At 53.3% G+C, this 17,896-nt stretch overlaps 2 protein-coding genes across 2 annotated transcripts; both read left to right on the plus strand.

Annotated features, from left to right (window-relative positions):
* The first annotated feature begins 248 nt into the window (after window positions 1-248).
* Window positions 249-4,926, plus strand: LOC139002712 (UL16-binding protein 6-like). Its single transcript, XM_070403788.1, has 5 exons — window positions 249-255; window positions 1,813-2,061; window positions 2,294-2,557; window positions 3,191-3,322; window positions 4,715-4,926. Exons 1-5 carry the CDS (start codon window positions 249-251, stop codon window positions 4,795-4,797), a joined length of 735 nt encoding a protein of 244 aa, XP_070259889.1. The 3' UTR covers window positions 4,798-4,926.
* A 4,233-nt stretch (window positions 4,927-9,159) lies between these two features.
* LOC139002713 (UL-16 binding protein 5-like) lies at window positions 9,160-12,876 on the plus strand. Its single transcript, XM_070403789.1, has 5 exons — window positions 9,160-9,180; window positions 9,311-9,392; window positions 11,341-11,589; window positions 11,811-12,074; window positions 12,710-12,876. The coding sequence occupies exons 1-5, from the start codon at window positions 9,160-9,162 to the stop codon at window positions 12,799-12,801; spliced, it is 708 nt and encodes a 235-aa protein (XP_070259890.1). The 3' UTR covers window positions 12,802-12,876.
* The last annotated feature ends 5,020 nt before the right edge of the window (window positions 12,877-17,896 follow it).

Genomic DNA, 17,896 nt, shown 5'->3' on the forward strand with positions numbered 1-17,896 from the left:
AATCAATAAAATATATTTTAAAAAAAAAATTTATAAAGACTGAAATGTAGAAATATAACAGAATAAGTTGTATTTTTTAAAAAAGAAAGTTCGACTGTGATATAAGCCCTGCCCTGAGTCAAGCGTGGCTGGCCAATAACCAGTGTTTAGAACAGGAGCAGAGTGGACTTTTGGGCACTTCTGACCGTCTCATGTGGAGTCACTGTTCGTCAGGGCAGTCATGTCAAGTACTTGTCAAGGCCGAGGGAATGGCGTGTAAGGCACCACACAGAACCACAGCCTGGGCACCTGCATAAGGACTCCATCTGGACACCGATGTGAGTGGGGCCTCCGCTCCCGGTGGGCAATAAGAACTCGGGGTCCGACCTCCCCATGCTGGAGCCTGGCTGCAGCACAGGCAATGCTCAGAGCCCTGCGGGACTTCTCCCCAGAGGGGTGCGGCCGCCTGCTGTGCGACCCCCGCCTGCTTCTCTCTCCAACAGCAGACCCTCCAGTGGCTGGGAGTCTGCGCCTGATGATCGCTTCTAAGGAAGGCTCCCCTGCTCGGTGTGTGAGCTGTGTGGGATTCTATTGGCTCCCCGGGGAGGTCTCCCCTAATAAACCTGGCATCTGGGACTCAGAGGGGCCATGGGAAGCCGCCCAGTGTGTGCTCATGTGCTCCAGCCACCCCAGGCACCAGTGCAGCCTGTGGGGCGAGGGCTGCCCATCCCAGGAAACAGGAGGCCCTGCAGCCTCGGGCACTGGCAGTCAGAGAGTGAGGCAGACTCAGGACTTTCTGATGAGAAATCAGGTGTCAACCTTATAGAGATATCTTCATAGAGTTCAGCTGAGGTACCCAACATTCGGGGTTGTGGTCACAGGCACTGGGCCAAGACAGGGCGGGCGGGGGTGGGACTGGGGCCGGATGCCAAAGATGGAGCACCAACCAGCCCAGTCTGACTCAGAGGGTGCACACACACACACACACACACACACACACCCGCATTGGGCCTCAGAACCACAACCTAACCACCTAGTGAACCATCTCCGGGGAGGAGCAGGCGGTGGTGGGGTGAGGTGAGGAGGGAGGGGGCCAGGGCCAATGAGGTGTTGGGAGAAAGGGGGCCAGGGCCAATGAAGTGCTCAGGCTACACTCACTGGATACATCTGTGCCCCAGACGTTCCCCAGCGGTCAGTCAGCCCTCACCACCTCGGTTCTCACCGCCTGTGTAGGCGTTTGGTCCGTGTAACTTTCTGTCCTGGGCGCGTGCACTGCTGCTGAGGGTCGAGATGGAGGGCTATAGGACTGAAGGTGTCAGCCCGGTCTTGTTGCTCCTGCTTCTGCTTTGGGAACCCGCTGCTCCAAGCTGTGACTTGGGGAATTGAATCGGGACGAGGGTGTCTGAGGGATGGAATGTGCAGGGAACCCACGGTGGGAGTGGGGAACCTTCCCGCTGGGTGGGGCACAGACCCCTCCACGATTATCTCTGTGGGCGCCTTTCAGTCTCAGGGCATCTGCTTACCTGACTGCCTCTGTCCAGGTGAGAGGGAGGGAAATGAGCCTGTGACTTGTCACAAATAGTCCTGGGCGAAGGGACCGGGAGGAAGATGGGAGAGAGGACGGAGCCCCCTCCTCCACCCCGAGCCGCGACAGCACGCACCACCCATGCGTCTCACTAAAGGCCTCTGCAAAGTGGGAGCCCGAGCCCCTGCCATCTGTATTGGGACAGGACAAGGGCCGCCTGGCCAGGCCATCAGGGGTTGGCTTGCTGTCCGGAATGGGGGAGGGGCACTTAGTTACCTTTATTCCCACCCCTGCTTCCTCCCTCACAGGTGCTCCCTCTCTGGGCTACACATTCACAGTCACTCCTAATGGACAACCGTGGTGTGAAATTCAAGGCCAGGTCAATGGGAACACATTTCTTCATTATACCTGTGGTGGCGACAAGGTCAGACTCATCAGTGTCCTGGATGTGAATGCCACACAGGCCTGGAGTGAACAGAGAGAAGCTCTGCAGTACGTGGTGGAAGAGCTCAAGAAGACCCTGCTGGACATTAAAGCAGAGATTCCTGCAACCAGCGGTACGTTTACAAAACCCAGGGTGGAGGCTGAACAGAGGTGTAGGGTGAGGGATCAGTTGTGTTTATGTAAATGTGGGAAGTCCATCCCACCCAAGAGCCTCAGGAGTCAGTGTAGGACACAGAGGACAGAGCAGGACCAGGAGAGCAGAGGGGAGCAGAGGGCTGGACACCAGGTGGGGACAAAGGCTGTCAAGACCCAAGGCTGACCTCTTTCCCATGGTGCTGGGGACAGGTCCTCTCTCCCTGCAGGGCAGCATGATGTGTGAGCAGGAATCCAATGTACTCACCGCTGCATCCTGGGAGTTTGGACTGGATGGACAGATATCTCTCCACTTTGACTCAAAGAATGGACACTGGACAGTGCTGCACGGTGAAGGCAGACTGTTAAAGCAAACATTGGCGAGTGACAGAGCTATGACCGATCTCCTTGTTAGGACCTCAACTGGAGACTGTAGGAAGTGGCTTGAACAAGTTTTGTGTCCCCTGAGCACACAAGGTAATTCTACAGAGGAAATGAAGTTGTAGGTCCCATGAAATGAGATTCACACTGTGTGTGTGTCTGTGTGTTGTGTGTGGTTTGAGAAAGTGACCCATCCACCACGGTGAGGGATTTTTGGAGAATAAGGGCCATAGGTATGTTCTGCGATCCCTCCTTGGGTTTCTCTCTTCCTCACGTCTCTGCCTGCACATGACCTTGGACCACTCACTCACCGGGGATTCTTGCTGACTGCAAACCTGCAGGCACTGTTCTGTTTGCAGACCTTTTCCTTGTCCTGTTCCCTCTTCTCAGCATCATGTGTCTTCATCTCACCTGCTCTATTTCTGGAAATCCTTTACCACCACCTCACATCAGCCCTGCGAGGATTCTCTGCCACCTCCCTCAGGTGTCACCTCCTCTTCTGTCCCAGAAGGAGTGATTGTTGTAACCCTTGCTTCCCCCTTTAGCTGTGTGAGCCCCCAGGGGCCAGGCCCATCTCCTCTCTTTGCTCCAACCCCTGGCTCTGTCACTGTGGCTGCCACACGAGAGGGTAGGAACTGCACAATAGGATGACCTGGGACAGCAGGGGCTGAGGGGCATCTCCATGGAATCGGGCTCTGCTCGGTTGTCACTCTTCTGTTTCCATTACAGCTGCACCAACCACTGCCACAGCCACAGTCCCGTCCAAGGCCACAACCAACACGCCCATCCATTCGGTCCTCCCTGTGATCCTCATCTGCGCAATCCTAGTTGGCATCTTAGGCTGGGCCCTTAGAGTAACAGGTACTGAGGGCTTCATTATATGGGAAATGAGGGACAGATGGCCTGGGGTGAGGACAGGGAAAGATGAATTCCCAGCCTGACCCCTGATCCCGCCCCCCTTAAACTTCTCCCCCTGGAAATTAGAACAGGAGACTAACACATGTTATCACTTCACAGCAATAAGTTGCACAAGCTCAGCCCTGAGTGCTGCTGTCTCCTCACTGTTGATGCCAGTGGGAAAGGGAGGGGCTCCCACCAAGGCTTAAGGCCTGTAGATGCTGAAGGGGTTTAGGGATTTCAGTCCTGTTTCAGGTTCTCTGTTTGGGAGAGTGTTTTTGGGCCCAGGATGGGTGGTGTGGGCTCAGCAGGCACACGGCAGGGGCAGTGCTCACGTTCAGGTGAGAGCAGCATGCTGGCGCCATGTGATGTGTCCAGGGGAAGGGGAGTATCTAGGAGGCTAAGAGGAGAGTGGCCTGGGTCTAAGCCCGGGAAGAGGTGGAAGGCCTTGCAGACCCAACTCGAAAGGCCGGAGTTCACACAATGTGGCTGTGAAAGGCCCAGTACGGGGGGAGGCAAACAGTAAGGACTAAGGAGGCAAACCTTCAAGTTAGAAGGAGGCCTCAATAATGAAGAGCAAAACTTGAGGTCTCGATGGCAGATGTGAGTCTGTAGAGAGAAGAATGGAGCAGATGTGGTGAGATAAGCCCCAGAGAGAGAGATGGAGAAAACGGTTGGTTAACAACATTCCCGTCCCATGAGGTCCAGCTGTTACACTGGATTCCCTGAGTACCTTCTGTGTCCTGACAATAAAAATTCCTATTCACTTTTTTAAAAAAGAAGTAAATAAAAAATAAAAATAAAAAAAGAAGGAGGCCTGGGATTCCTGGCTGAGCCCTGGTATAATCACCTGACAGCCAGCCTCCTCCACACACCAGATCCTGAGCCACTGAGGGGCCCCTATGGATAGGGCAGGGCTGGGACGGTCATACTGAGAGCTCTGTGTGCTGCTGGCTAAGAGGCTGGGAGAGAAAGGAAAAAAGGGGTGTTTGTCTGCAAGCCTCCCCAGGCCGTCAGGTGTCAGGATGGTCCTTCCTGTCCATCAGAGCTCCCACTAGGTCTTAGACCCTCCCACCCCCCCCGGAGCATCAGACCTGAGTGAAGGGAGCAGATTGAGTCATTACTCACTTTAGTCCTGAGCTCAAAACATCTGTCAGGGCTGGGGTGACTCTGATGTGCAAAGGGTGGGCAGAGCTTGGTACAGGCTGCTGGTCCCAGGGCAGGGGTGGCAGGTTCAGGGAAAGATGTGACTCTAGTGAGGGCAGGGCTGGAGATGGGGAGAGTGGGGTTCTGTAGCCCCAGAACTGACCCAGGGTTTCCTGAGCCACTGGGACCAACACCCGCCCTTTTCTGCAGGCTGCCTATGCGATGGGACCAAGAAGGCCCTGGTGTGTGGACCATCTCAGCGACTCTGCCTTTGCTTGGCTGCCTCTGCATGACCTGCTGCTCAGTTTTAGGACACCAGGAGTTCAAACCTTCTGCCCAGAGACCAGGTCTGATCAGGATGAGACAGTAGATGCAGCATCTCACGTCCATTGCATTGCTGATTATCCTCTCTGGTGCTTTTTAAACATATCATGTCATGTTCTGTGTTCCTAAGAGATGTAATTCCTACATTTAAACATTAATAGTTTCAATGAGAAATCTCAACGAAGAGAACATTTTCCATCTTCTTGTGGAAGATCAGAGACATCTCTGCATGTATTATTTCCAAGCAGATAATATTGCCAAAAAGTGCCAGACCTTAGGGCTTCTCTCTGTGTCCTCAAAAGCAGTGATGTAGGCAGCAGAGGTGACATGCTGGGGAAGGTGGAAGACTACCAGTCTGGGAAAAGAGATTATTTTTTGTTATATGATAATGAGCAACATTGTGAAAGAGGTGCAGTGGTTCTGTTATGAATCATAATGTAAATATCTGATATGCAGGATGTATTTTCATTGTTACCAATTTAGGCATAGTGATTAATCACAAAAACAATATGTAATCATATATGTGTTTTCTGATGGTCTTAGGCAATCCCAAAGGGGTCGTGACCCACAGGTTGAGAACCTCTGGGCTATAGAAAGTGCCATTGGTGGCAACACCTATCAGCACAGCAAAGTCAATCAGTGGACCACAAATGTAGAACAAACATGAAGCCAACTCACCAGGCTGGGAAAACCATTCACATACATTGTGACCTGTATAAGCATGTAGCAGAATGGAGCAGGACTACACACGCGAGTTCTTGCTTCTGGGGCAGCTCTACTGACATCCTCAGCGCCTTCGGACTGTCCATCTTACTGACCTCCTCATCCACCCGGGCTCTTTCTCCTCTGTCTCAACATTTCTCTCTGATCTTCTAGCCACCAGCCATGAATTCAGTGAACAGCTTTATTTACAACTGTTTCCATTGCTAGCTTATATCAGTACTAGGGGCCCGGTGCACAAAAATTTGTGCACTCGGGGGCGAAGGGGGGGTCCCTCAGCCCGGCCTGTGCCCTCTCGCAGTCTGGGACCCCTCAGGAGATAACGACCTGCTGGCTTAGGCCTGCTCCCGGGTGGCAGAGGGCAGGCCCAATCCCTAGGTGCAGCCCCTGGTCGGGCTCAGAGCAGGGCTGATTGGGGAGTTGGGGCGCCGCCCCCTGTCATGCACAGAGCAGGGCGGATCGGAAGGTTGCGATGCCACCCTCAGTCACGCTCAGGGTAGGGCCGATTGGGGGGTTGGGGCACCGCCCCCTGTCACACTCAAGGCAGGGTCAATGGGGAGGTTGCGGTGCCACCCCCTGTCACGCACAGAGCAGGGCCAATCAGGGTGTTGGGGCGCTGCCCCCTGTCACGCACAAAGCAGGGCCCATCAGGGGGGTTGGGGCTCCGTACCCTGTCACATACAGAGCAGGGCCAATCAGGGGGTTGGGCGCTGCCCCCTGTCATGCACAGAGCAGGGCCCATCAGGGGGTTGGGGAGCTCCCCCGTCACTCACAGAGTAGGGCCTATAGGGGAGTTGGGGCACCGCCCTCTGTCACACACAGAGCAGGGCCGATCAGGGGGTTGGGGCGCCGCCACTGTGACACTCAGGGCAGGGCCGATGGGGAGGTTATGGCTCTACCCCATCACACACAGAGCAGGGCCCGTGGGGTCGGGGGGTTGGGGCGCCACCCTCTATCACCCACAGAGCAGGGCCGATCAGGGGGTTGGGGCGCCGCCACTGTCACACTCAGGGCAGGGCCGATCAGGGGGTTAGGGTGCTGCACCCTGTCACACACAGAGCAGGGCCTGTGGGGGGGGGTGGGTTGGGGCGCCGCACCCTGTCACACACAGAGCCGCAGGGCGATCAGGGGGTTTGGGCGCTGCCCCCTGTCACGCTGATCCAGTGCCAAGAGGCCTCGTGGCTCTGCTGATCCCGGTGCTGGGAGGCATATTACCCTTTTACTATATAGGATAGAGGCCTGGGGGCCGGCTGGTTTGCCCTGAAGGGTGTCCTGGATCAGGGTGGGGGTCCCCACTGGGGTGCCTGGCCAGCCTGGATGAGGGGATGATGGCTGTTTGCAGCTGGTCACACACCCTTCAGGGTGGGGTCCCCACTGGGGTGCCTGGCCAGTCTGGGTGAGGGGCTGAGGGCTGTTTTCAGGCTCTGCGGGTGATGAAGCTCCCAACCGCTCCTTTCTTTTTTTTTTTTTTTTTTTATTCTGGGCCAGCTTTAGCTCTGAGGCTTGGCTGCTGAAAGCAGGTATCTGGTTTGTTTGGGTTCTATCATCGATACACTGTATCAACTCCAGCTCTGAGATCCCGGCTGGCTGAAAGCGGGTTTCTGGGGTTTTGTTTATCTTCTATAAATGTTACAATGTTTCCAACTGAAGCTCAGAGGCCGGCAAGGCAGGCGGGGAATGTTGGCTTCCTCTGTCACTGAAGGAAGCAAGCCTCCCTGTTCGCATCAGCTGCCTGGCTGCCGGCCGCCATCTTGGCTGACAGTTAATTTGCATATCTCCCTGATTAGCCAATGGGAAGGGTAGCGGTCGTACGCTAATTACCATGTTTCTCTTTTGTTAGTGTAGATGATTAAATTTAAATAAACACCTTTATATTCTATAAAAGTTAATTACTTTGGAGTTTTCTATTGTTCCTTTTTTAGATAATTTTTTAGTTTATCTGAGCCAAACATGACAAATACCAACAGCAAGATTCAAATCCTGAGAATAACAAGGTGTTTTTTTTCTGTCTAATGCTCTCCAGGTCCATCCATGCCGTCTTAAAAGGTAAGGTTTCCTCCTTTTCCCTTTTTGCTAATCTTCACCAGAGGGGAGAGACTGCTATTTTTCTATACAGTTATTTATTTACTAGAAGGCTGGTGCTCGAATTCATGCACCAGTGGGGTACCTCAGCCTAGCCCACAGCATCTGGCTGAAACCAGGATCTGGCTAAAACCGACTCTCCGACACCCCCCAAGGGGTTCTGGATTGCGAGTGAGCCGGACCCCAACAGCAAGCTAACCTACTGGTCAGAGTGTCTGCTCCCTGGTGGTCAGTGCACGTCATAGTGAGTGGTTGAGCAGCCTTAGCCTATCATTAGCATATTACGCTTTGATTCGTTGAATGGACAACCAGATGGCCAGACATTTAGCATATTAGGCTTTTATTATGTAGGATTTTTGCCCTTCTAAAAATACCTTTAACAGTGTACAATTCAGAACATTCAAGTGTGCAATCTAAAACTTCCCAGACAAGCTAAAAAGCAAGAAAATGTGGTCCACAATCAAGAAAAAATATGAATCACTAAGCACTGACTCGGAAATAAACAGACTCAGAAGTTGCCATAGGCGGCAAGGACTCTCCAGTATAACCTCCTCTGGGTGGCATTTTCCTATGCCTTATTATGTCATTAAAACACATCTTCACCCTGACCAGTTTGGCTCAGTGGATAGAGCGTCGGCCTGCAGACTCAAGGGTCCCAGGTTCGATTCCAGTCAAGGGCATGTAACTTGGTTGCAGGCACATCCCCAGTAGGAGGTGTGCAGGAGGCAGCTGATCAATGTTTCTCTCTCATAGATGTTTCTAATTCTCTAACCCTCTCCCTTTCTCTCTGTAAAAAATCAATAAAATATATTTGTTAAAAAATCCCCTCTTGATCTTATATAATCTAACTAAAGGCCCAGTGCACAAATTCGTGCACTGGTGGGGTCCCTTGGCCTGGCCTGCAGATATCCCCCAAGGAGTTCCAGATTGTGAGAAGGCACAGGCCAGGCCGAGGGACACTATCAGTGCACATGTGGGCCGGCGCGGGACCGCTGGAGGGCTCCAGGGCATGTCTGGCCAGCTTGCCCAGTCCCTATTGACTGGACCCCAGCAGCAAGCTAACCTACCAGTTGGAGTGTCTACACCCTAGTGGTCAGTGCATGTCATAGCTACCAGTGGAATGGTGGAACGGTTGATTAGGCTTTTATATATATAGATGGAAGGCTACTCCACAGGCTGTAGAGATAATTCATCAGGTTCCCATATTGGGCTGTGTTCATATTTCTAGTTTTGTTTGTGGAAACCTGAGTAAATGTGACTACTGATTTTCATATTTCACAACAGCACTGTGCTACCCAAATACACATCTCAAGAACTGAATGTGGAAACAATCAGGGATGCTGGAGGTGAAGGACTGAGCATGGTGCCTGTTGGTTCCCCAGTTGAGCTAGTCCATACATCGGGAGCAGTCCCAGAAGTCACAAGAAATTGTGGAGAGCCCCTTCTCCCCAAGAGCTCATCCCCTTTGAATACATGCCCTCAGCAGGTCTGGCTGGATAGTAGTAAAAAAAAAAAAAAAAGTTGGCTTTATGGACTGTGCCAGGCAGTGGGTAACTGGAGACTTCAGTATAATATTGTGAAGACACTAAGATTCCAGAGTTCTCTGTTATCCTGTCTCGTTTCTGGATTGATACAACCATCATTTTCTCTCAAACCTTGTTTTCTCCTTTTGGACCCTAGAATGCTGATGCTGCAAATGAACAGGCGAGACCCCTGCATGCCACCTGTGGAAGGAAGTGCAGTGAGAGTCAGCATGCATCTGGTTAGTGGAACTGCCAAGAGGAATATATGCAAAGCCAGTGCTGACCGACGCACAGCTTTACATGTCATAATGCTAGAAGTGTCTGCAGTAGGTTTACTCCCAGATGAGAGCAGGGGAGCATCTGTTGTGTTGAGGTGAGGAGTATTAGAGCATGAAATTGAGAAGCCCTGGTAGGTTGGTAGTCGTCATTCCCATTATTAATTTATAAAGACTGAAAAGTAGAAATATAACAGAATAAGTTGTATTTTTTTAAAAAAGAAAGTTCGACTGTGATATAAGCCCTGCCCTGAGTCAAGCGTGGCTGGACAAGTGTTTAGAACAGGAGCAGAGTGGGCTTTGGGGCACTTCTGACCAACTCATGTGGAGTCACTGTACGCCAGGGAAGGCATGTCAAGTACTGTGTCAAGACGGAGGGAATGGCGTGTAACGCACCACACAAAACCACAAGCCTGGGCACCTGCATAAGGACTCCATCTGGACACCGATATGAGTGGGGCCTCCGCTCCCGGTGGACAATAAGGACTCGGGGTCCGACCCCCCCATGCTGGAGACTGGCTGCAGCGAGGGCAATGCTCAGAGCCCTGCGGGACTTCTCCCCAGAGGGGTGCGGCCGCCTGCTGTGCGACCCCCACCCGCTTCTCTCTCCACCCACGGACCCTCCAGTGGCTGGGAGTCTGCGCCTGATGATCATTTCCAAGGACGGCTCCCCCTCTCGGCGTGTGACCTGCCTGTGATTCTATTGGCTCCCCAGGGGATGTCTCCCCCAATAAACCTGGCATCTGGGACTCAGAGGGGCCATGGGAAGCCGCCCAGTGTGTGCTCATGTGCTCCAGCCACCCCAGGCACCAGTGCAGCCTGTGGGGCGAGGGCTGCCCATCCCAGGAAACAGGAGGCCCTGCAGCCTCGGGCACTGGCAGTCAGAGAGTGAGGCGGACTCAGGACTTTCTGTTGAGAAATCAGGTGTCAGCCTTATAGAGATATCTTCGTAGAATTCAACGGAGGTACCCAATTTTCGGGGTTGTGGTCACAGGCACTGGACCAAGACAGGTCCGGTGGGGGCGGGAGTGGGGCCCCAAGGCCAAAGATGGAGCACCGGCCGGCCCACTCTGACTCAGAGGCCTCCCCACCCAACACGGCCTCCCCACCCAAGGCAATGGGCCTCCAAACCCGAGGCAAAGGAGCACCGCACTGGCGGGGGGGGGGGGGGGGGGGGGGGGGGGCGAGCGGCCAATGAGGTGGGCGGGCGGCACGAAACTCCACCTCAGGATGCATCTGAGCCCCAGACGTTCCCGAGCGGTCAGAGCCACCCCTCACCACCTCGGTCCTCACCGCCTGTGTTGGCAGCGTTTGGTCCGTGTAACTTTCTGTCCTGGGCGCGTGCACTGCTCCTGAGGGTCGAGATAGAGCAGTCTGTGTCTGAAGGTGTCAGCCCCTTCATGTTGCTCCTGCTTCTGCTTTGGGAACCCGCTGCTCCCCGCTGTGAGTTGGGAAATTGAATCGGGGGCGAGTGAACCTGAGTGAGTGCGGGGAGCCCACGGTGGGGGTGGGGAACCTTCCCGCCGGGTGGGGCACAGACCCCTCCACGATCATCTATGCTGGCGGGCGCCTTTCAGTCTCAGGGCATCTGCTTACCTGGCTGCCTCTTTCCAGGTGAGAGGGAGGGAAATGAGCCTGTGACTTGTCACAAATAGTCCTGGGTGAAGGGACCGGGAGGAAGATGGGAGAGAGGACGGAGCCCCCTCCTCCACCTCGAGCGGCGAGTCGCGACAGCACACCCCACCCACCCGCCTCACTAAAGGCCTCTGCAAAGTGGGAGCCCGAGCCCCTGCCATCTGCATTGGGACAGGACAAGGGCCGCCTGGCCAGGCCATCAGGGGTTGGCTTGCTGTCCAGATGGGGGAGGGGCGCTCAGTTACCTTTATTCCCACCCCTGCTTCCTCCCTCACAGGTGCTCCCTCTCTGGGCTACACATTCACAGTCACTCCTAATGGACAACCGTGGTGTGAAATTCAAGGCCAGGTCAATGGGAACACATTTCTTCATTATACCTGTGGTGGCCACAAGGTCAGACTCATCAGTGTTCTGGAGATGAATGCCACACAGGCCTGGAGTGAACAGAGAGACGCTCTGCAGTACGTGGTGGAAGAGCTCAAGAAGACCCTGCTGGACATTAAAGCAGAGATTCCTGCAACCAGCGGTACGTTTACAAACCCAGGGTGGAGGCAGAACAGAGGTGTAGGGTGAGGGATCAATTGTGTTTATGCAAATGTGGGAAGTCCATCCCACCAGAGAGCCTCGGGAGCCAGTGTAGGACTCAGAGGACAGAGCAGGACCAGGAGAGCAGAGGGCTGGACAGCAGGTGGGGACAAAGGCTGTCAAGACCCAAGGCTGACCTCTTTCCCATGGTGCTGGGGACAGGTCCTCTCTCCCTGCAGGGCAGCATGATGTGTGAGCAGGAATCCAATGGACTCACCACTGCATCCTGGGAGTTTGGACTGGATGGACAGATATCTCTCCACTTTGACTCAAAGAATGGACACTGGACAGTGCTGTACGGTGAAGGCATTCTGTTAAAGCAAACATTGGCGAGTGACAGAGCTACGTCCGATCTCCTTGTTAGGACCTCAGCTGGAGACTGTAGGAAGTGGCTTGAACAAGTTTTGTGTTCCCTGAGCACACAAGGTAACTCTACAGAGGAAATGAAGTTGTAGGTCCCATGAAATGACATTCACACACTGTGTGTGTCTGTGTGTTGTGTGTGGTTGGAGAAAGTGACCCATCCACCACGGTGAGGGATTTTTGGAGAATAAGGGCCATAGGTATGTTCTGCGATCCCTCCTTGGGTTTCTCTCTTCCTCACGTCTCTGCCTGCACATGACCTTGGACCACTCACTCACCGGGGATTCTTGCTGACTGCAAACCTGCGGGCACTGTTCTGTTTGCAGACCTTTTCCTTGTCCTGTTCCCTCTTCTCAGCATCATGTGTCTTCATCTCACCTGCTCTATTTCTGGAAATCCTTTCACACCACCTCACACCAGCCCTTCGAGGATTCTCTGCCACCTCCCTCAGGTGTCACCTCCTCTTCTGTCCCAGCAGGAGTGATTGTTGTAACCCTTGCTTCCCCCTTTAGCTGTGTGAGCCCCAAGGGGCCGGGGCCCATCTCCTCCCTTTGCTCCAACCCCAGGCTCTGTCACTGTGGCTGCCACACGTAGAGGGTAGAAACTGCACAATAGGATGACCTGGGACAGCAGGGGCTGAGGGGCATCTCCATGGAATTGGGTTCTGCACAGTTGTCACTCTTGTGTTTCCATTACAGCTGCACCAACCACTGCCAAAGCCACAGTCCCACCTAAGGCCACAACCAACATCCCGCCCCACCCAAGCTTGAGCAGAGGTTTTTGCATATGAAAGGCCTGGCCCTTTCCAATCGGAAAATTATCTAACAAAGTGTGGCTGAGTCAGAGAAACCCAGAACTTATGAAAGAAGGCCCAAGGTCCCGCAGCAGCTTGCATTGCTTCACAGCTAGGCTCCTGCCCACAATATCTGGCTGGCAGAGCCTTTGACCAGGAACATTGCCGCCTGTGTCAGGCTCTGGGGCTGCTGCCAGGGCTGATTCCCGCCATGCCCCGCCCTGCCCTGCCCTGCCCTACACAGGCCTCTGTGGGCAGGACAGACCTGAAGCTGCTCTGAGCCTTCCTGGGAGAGGACAGGGGAGCCAGGAGTCTGGTGGCAGGGAGGGCTGTTGTACTCCGTCCTCCGGCACAGGGACCCTGGGGGACCCTAGCACAGTGCTGATCTGCCAGAAGGGACTTCTCCTTTTTCAAATGATTTTACAAACAAGTAAATGGAACAAAAGTTGCTTATTGTAAAGAAATACCACTGGCTCCCTGTGTGGCTCTCTGTGTCTCCCTGTTCCAGTCTCCCAGTGCTGGACCCCACTCCCTGGGGTCACGGTAGGTCTCCCAGACTCTGCATCTCCAGCTTTGGGGTCAGGCAGATGGGGTGGGTCCTGGCCAGGCCATCACCAGTGGGAACACCAGGCAAGTGACTCAGCTCTGAAACCTGGATCTCCCCGCTAACCGTCGAGCCCCTTGAAAGCTTCTGGGGGGCGGGGGGGGGGCGTGGGGTGGATGAGGGCTATTAGGTTTTACGCCGCCGCAAGGAAAAACCGTGAGTCCAATCAGAGACCAGATTAAACAGGCTTTATTGGGAGCACACGGGCGGGTTCACCAGCTCGGAGAGGAGAGCTGGAGAAGCCGCGCCATACTGGAGCAGGGGCAAGTTTTTATGCTGGCAGAAATTGGTGGCAGTGGGGGTTGTCCTGGGTCAGGTGAAACCTGCGGTCTGTCCTGCGGTTTTGGCCATTTCCAGGAGCCGTTTGTCTGGCAGGGACTTTCCACCGGGGTGGGGCAGTTTCTGGACGTCAGTGTGGTGAGGTCAGTTTTTCACCGGCCCAAGAGAGGGAGGGGGTCCTTTCGCCCCTGGGGCAGGGTGCCAGCGAATACCGGACATTGGCGACCAGGCTCCAATGTGGTTGGCACAGCACCTGGCACACAGTAGGCTCTCAGTGAATGCTTTTCCTGCTATTGCTGCTTAAGGTGGAAACCAGGGCCCATGAGGGGATGTGATTCATTCTTGCTCCAGAACCACGTGACTACATTCAAGTCTCATCTTGGGTGGGAGGAGAGGGTGACCCTGGGATCAGAGAGGCAGCTTCAGAGAGACCTCTCCCTGGTCATTCCTGTGCCCAGGGAGGTGGCCACTGCTATTCCAGAATCTCCCAAGGTTGCCTGGCCACAGGCATCACCTGGGGAATTATTAAGAGCACAGACTCCTGGCCTCCAGGTCTGCACACTTCCATCCGGGGGGTCTGGGTGGGGCCTGGGCATCTATCTTTATAAAGACCTCTGGGAGGGGCGCAAGGGCCAGCAGTTTTGGGGGACACTGGCCATCCTCATCTTTATGGCTGTTGTAGTGGGAACAGCCAAGTACCCAAGAGTGGGTGGGGCCTGGCTCTGGTGGCCCAGGACTGTCTGGGGTGCCCCTGAGGGGAGAGTGACTAGAGATGGATGAGGTGAGGGTGAGGGAGGGCCGGCCAGCTGAGACCCGGCAGCAGCAGGTGTGCAGGCTCTGACCCCGCCCAGGTGATGCGCTCCAGGTCTCACCAGGGAGACTAGGTGACCTGGAAGGAGGAGGGGGAGGGTGCAGAGTGTCCTCTGGGTTCTTCCTGCAACAGCCCCGAGGACTGATGTTGGGCAGGAACCTCTGATGGTGTCAGACTCCCCCTGGAGCTGGAAGAGCCAATGTGTGGGTCTGAGGAAGTCAGGGAGCCTTCCAGGATGGGGGGCTCTCTCGATCCTCTGCCTGGGCTGGGCCCCGGCACTCCCTGCAAATCCGCAATGAGCATGATCCAGGATTCTGAGAGCCTAGCGCAGCCGTGGGCAAACTACGGCCCGGGGGCTGGATCCTGCCCATTTGAAATGAATAAAACTAAAAAAAAAAAAGACCGTACCCTTTTATGTAATGATGTCTACTTTGAATTTATATTAGTTCACACAAACACTCCATCCATGCTTTTGTTCCGGCCCTCGGGTCCAGTTTAAGAACCCATTGTGGCCCTCAGTCAAAAAGTTTGCCCACCCCTAGGCTAGCGCCACTGTCACCAGCAGGCCCTCCCAGCCGAAAGCAGTGTCTTCAGGCCGCAGTAGTCAGCTCAGCCCCCGGAACAAATACGCAGGCGGGGGCCTCAAACAGCAGACGTTTATGGCCTCACAGTCTGGAAGCTAGAAGTCCAAGATCAAGGTGTCTGCAGGGCTGCTTTCCCCTGAGGCCTCTCACCTTCACTTGCAGTTGGCTGTTGCCTCCCTGTGTCCTCAACTGGTCGTACCTCTGTGTGTGTCCTACTCTCTTCTTATAGGGACACCCATCCTGTTGTGTTATGCCCAGATTTCAGGATCCTCAGGAGACCACACCAGGGAGCCAGCCGTGTCCCATGCAAAAGCAAAGAGTCTTTTATTCAAGCCCGGGCTTGGCTCCCCTACCCTCCTTACCGATGCAGCAGCAAGTGGCAGAGAGAGAGAGCTTTGTGGGTAGAAGGGTTTTATAGGGGGGTTGGAGTAAGGGGAGGAGAGAGGACTGTGGGCCATGCCGATTGGCCAGTCGGTGTCTTGTTACACAGGATGTAGTCGCATCTATGGCTCGCACTTCCCTTGATTATCATTGGTTAGTTTAAAGAAATCCTAGGTGTGGCTAGCAGAGGCTTGGACTTCTGGGAAGAAGCTTCTTGCTGAGCACATGGCTGCTGCCCAAAAATGGAGGATTCGGGGCAAGATGGAGGGCGTAGCCCTCGCCCTTTCATTCCCGGCTTTGTGTTGGATCTTCCGACTCAATCATGAGATGGACTGCATTTCTTTTTCACCGTTGCTAGAGGCCTGTACTGGGCGCACAGAACTATCAACTGAGCTATCCCTATACGCTTCTTGACAAATTGGACTAGTCTGTTAATAATGTAAGGGCCAAAAGTCAACAGCATTAGGAGGATTACAAGGGGTCCCGCGAGGTCCCTGTCTTCTTGAGGGTGATCTGCAGCAGGTGTGTCTGGTTAGAGGTCACCTTCCACTCAGGCTTCCTGCTGTCCTGGGCACAGAAGGAGCTAGGCTTGTGACCTAGCAGAGACAAACTATAACAAATGGTCCGGTGGAAAGGAAAGAAACCATTTTAGCTTTAACAACTTCTATTGAAATAGGATTTTTCTTCTAAAAACTCCTCTATGGCTATCAAAAAGCTAAATTAAGATTAATTTATCTACTGTATTCAATTTGGCCTGATGTTTGCATAAACACAACAAGAATGGTAACTGACTACCTTTGCTGGAATCTCATGATTGAATCTTAATGTGCCCCATAGGGCCAGGAAGCCAAGCGATCCAGCCGCCATCAGGCCTGCCTGCAGTATCTGCTGAGTTAGGTGAATCCTTCACCTGTAGCAACTCCACCTGAGCCCACGCTCCAGGCTTTAAGGCCCATCTCAGTAGCCCTCCTACCCGTTGCGGCCCAGAGTGTGTGGGCATTCCTCAGGGACACAGAGGCATCCTTATTGCTCCCCTTCTACTTTGACCAACCGCCAGTGATGGTAGGGCATGGGCCTGATGCTCCAGCGCCAGCCATCTTCAGGGCTCCCAAGCAGGATACTAGGCTTTCTTCATGGCATTCTTACTGGCTTTAAGTCTTTAGAGCTCAGACAGGGCTCTTTAAAACATGATACTCCAGTCAAAGTTTTCCATTAATAAAACCACTATTAGGAACCAGTCTTATTGAATTTATGCAAAGAAATGTATTGCCATGACTTATTTAGCATTGCCAAATTTCAGAGGAATTACATAAGGAGAAAAACATACTGATCTGCTCTAAGATTTTCTGATTTTCCTTGCCAATTCCTTTTCATGGATTCTTCAGAGTTATAACAAAACAGTAACCGTTGGCATTAAACCTTCTTTCTATGCATAACCATGCCTCAGACCTTCTATTCCAAACAGGCCTTTCCCAGCTCTCTACAGTTGAGATTTTTACTGCCCCTGACATGGGCATGGTCACGCAGGCCTGCAAGACAGTATCCAGGCTGCCAACCGTCAACTGTCTCTCAACAGAGACCAAAACCTGATGGGTACTCTTCCCTGCCCAGTTGAGCACCTGCCCTCTTGGCAGCCAGACACCCTCTACTCTTGGGGTTCACCCCACATAGTCCCCTTCTAGGACAGCCAACATACATTCAAACCTGCAAGAGAATCAAAGGTTAATATAACATATCAATACAATGAAATATCTACTAATATCTACTAACTATACAAACATCTTAGGGAGGAGACTAAAGTCCACTCCTGACCCTCCTATATAAGGCAAAATTGTCCTTGTCTCTTTGGAGCCATGTCCATGAAGATGCAGGCATCACCTGAGTCTATTATACAGTGTTCTGCAGGTCACAGTCAGGGCTGTGCACTGGGGCCAGTTCTTCTTTCTAGCAACAAACACAGTCTGTCCAATTTCCTTAAAATGTATTCTGGCATGGGAGAAAGTTGTTTTGCTGCACACTGGTAGCTCAACCCCTATACAACTGGGCTTGGATCTCTGCCCAGCAAACTGCAGTCTATAAGTTCAATATTCACCCTCCAGTTCTCCTAACCCAACGAGGTTTTGGCCAGTCTCTGAGTCAGACTCCTCCTCTCTTGGAGAATTTCAAAGTCCCTATGGCTTCCAGGTCCAGGGAGAGTGCCCTTTTGTTAACCCTGTTTATTAGTTACAGTGCTCTGCTTTCTTGCCTTTCTACCAGTTCCCTTTGTGGCAGAGCAGCAACCAGGCCTCTTTCAAGGGAGTGCGCTAGAAGGGGATATCAGCCCCTCCTCTGCTAGTAGCAACAGGTACCGGACCCTTTCAATACATTTAACCAGCTTCATTTCCAGCCATTTTTACAGATTCTAGGGCCCATTGCCTTCCTTTAACCAGCGAG

Source organism: Myotis yumanensis, unplaced genomic scaffold, assembly GCF_028538775.1.
Source record: "Myotis yumanensis isolate MYYU_CA2020_CCGP unplaced genomic scaffold, mMyoYum1.0.hap1 SCAF_2, whole genome shotgun sequence".
Classification (NCBI taxonomy): domain Eukaryota; kingdom Metazoa; phylum Chordata; class Mammalia; order Chiroptera; family Vespertilionidae; genus Myotis; species Myotis yumanensis.

Bases quoted from the DNA above. Each gene is read 5' to 3' on its own strand.
- LOC139002713 (XM_070403789.1), top strand. From the start codon at position 9,160: ATGGACTGTGCCAGGCAGTGG. The intron at 11,590-11,810 runs GTACGTTTACAA...TGCTGGGGACAG, and splicing joins AGAGATTCCTGCAACCAGCG to GTCCTCTCTCCCTGCAGGGC. The intron at 12,075-12,709 runs GTAACTCTACAG...TTTCCATTACAG, and splicing joins GTGTTCCCTGAGCACACAAG to CTGCACCAACCACTGCCAAA.
- LOC139002712 (XM_070403788.1), top strand. The intron at 2,062-2,293 runs GTACGTTTACAA...TGCTGGGGACAG, and splicing joins AGAGATTCCTGCAACCAGCG to GTCCTCTCTCCCTGCAGGGC. The intron at 2,558-3,190 runs GTAATTCTACAG...TTTCCATTACAG, and splicing joins GTGTCCCCTGAGCACACAAG to CTGCACCAACCACTGCCACA.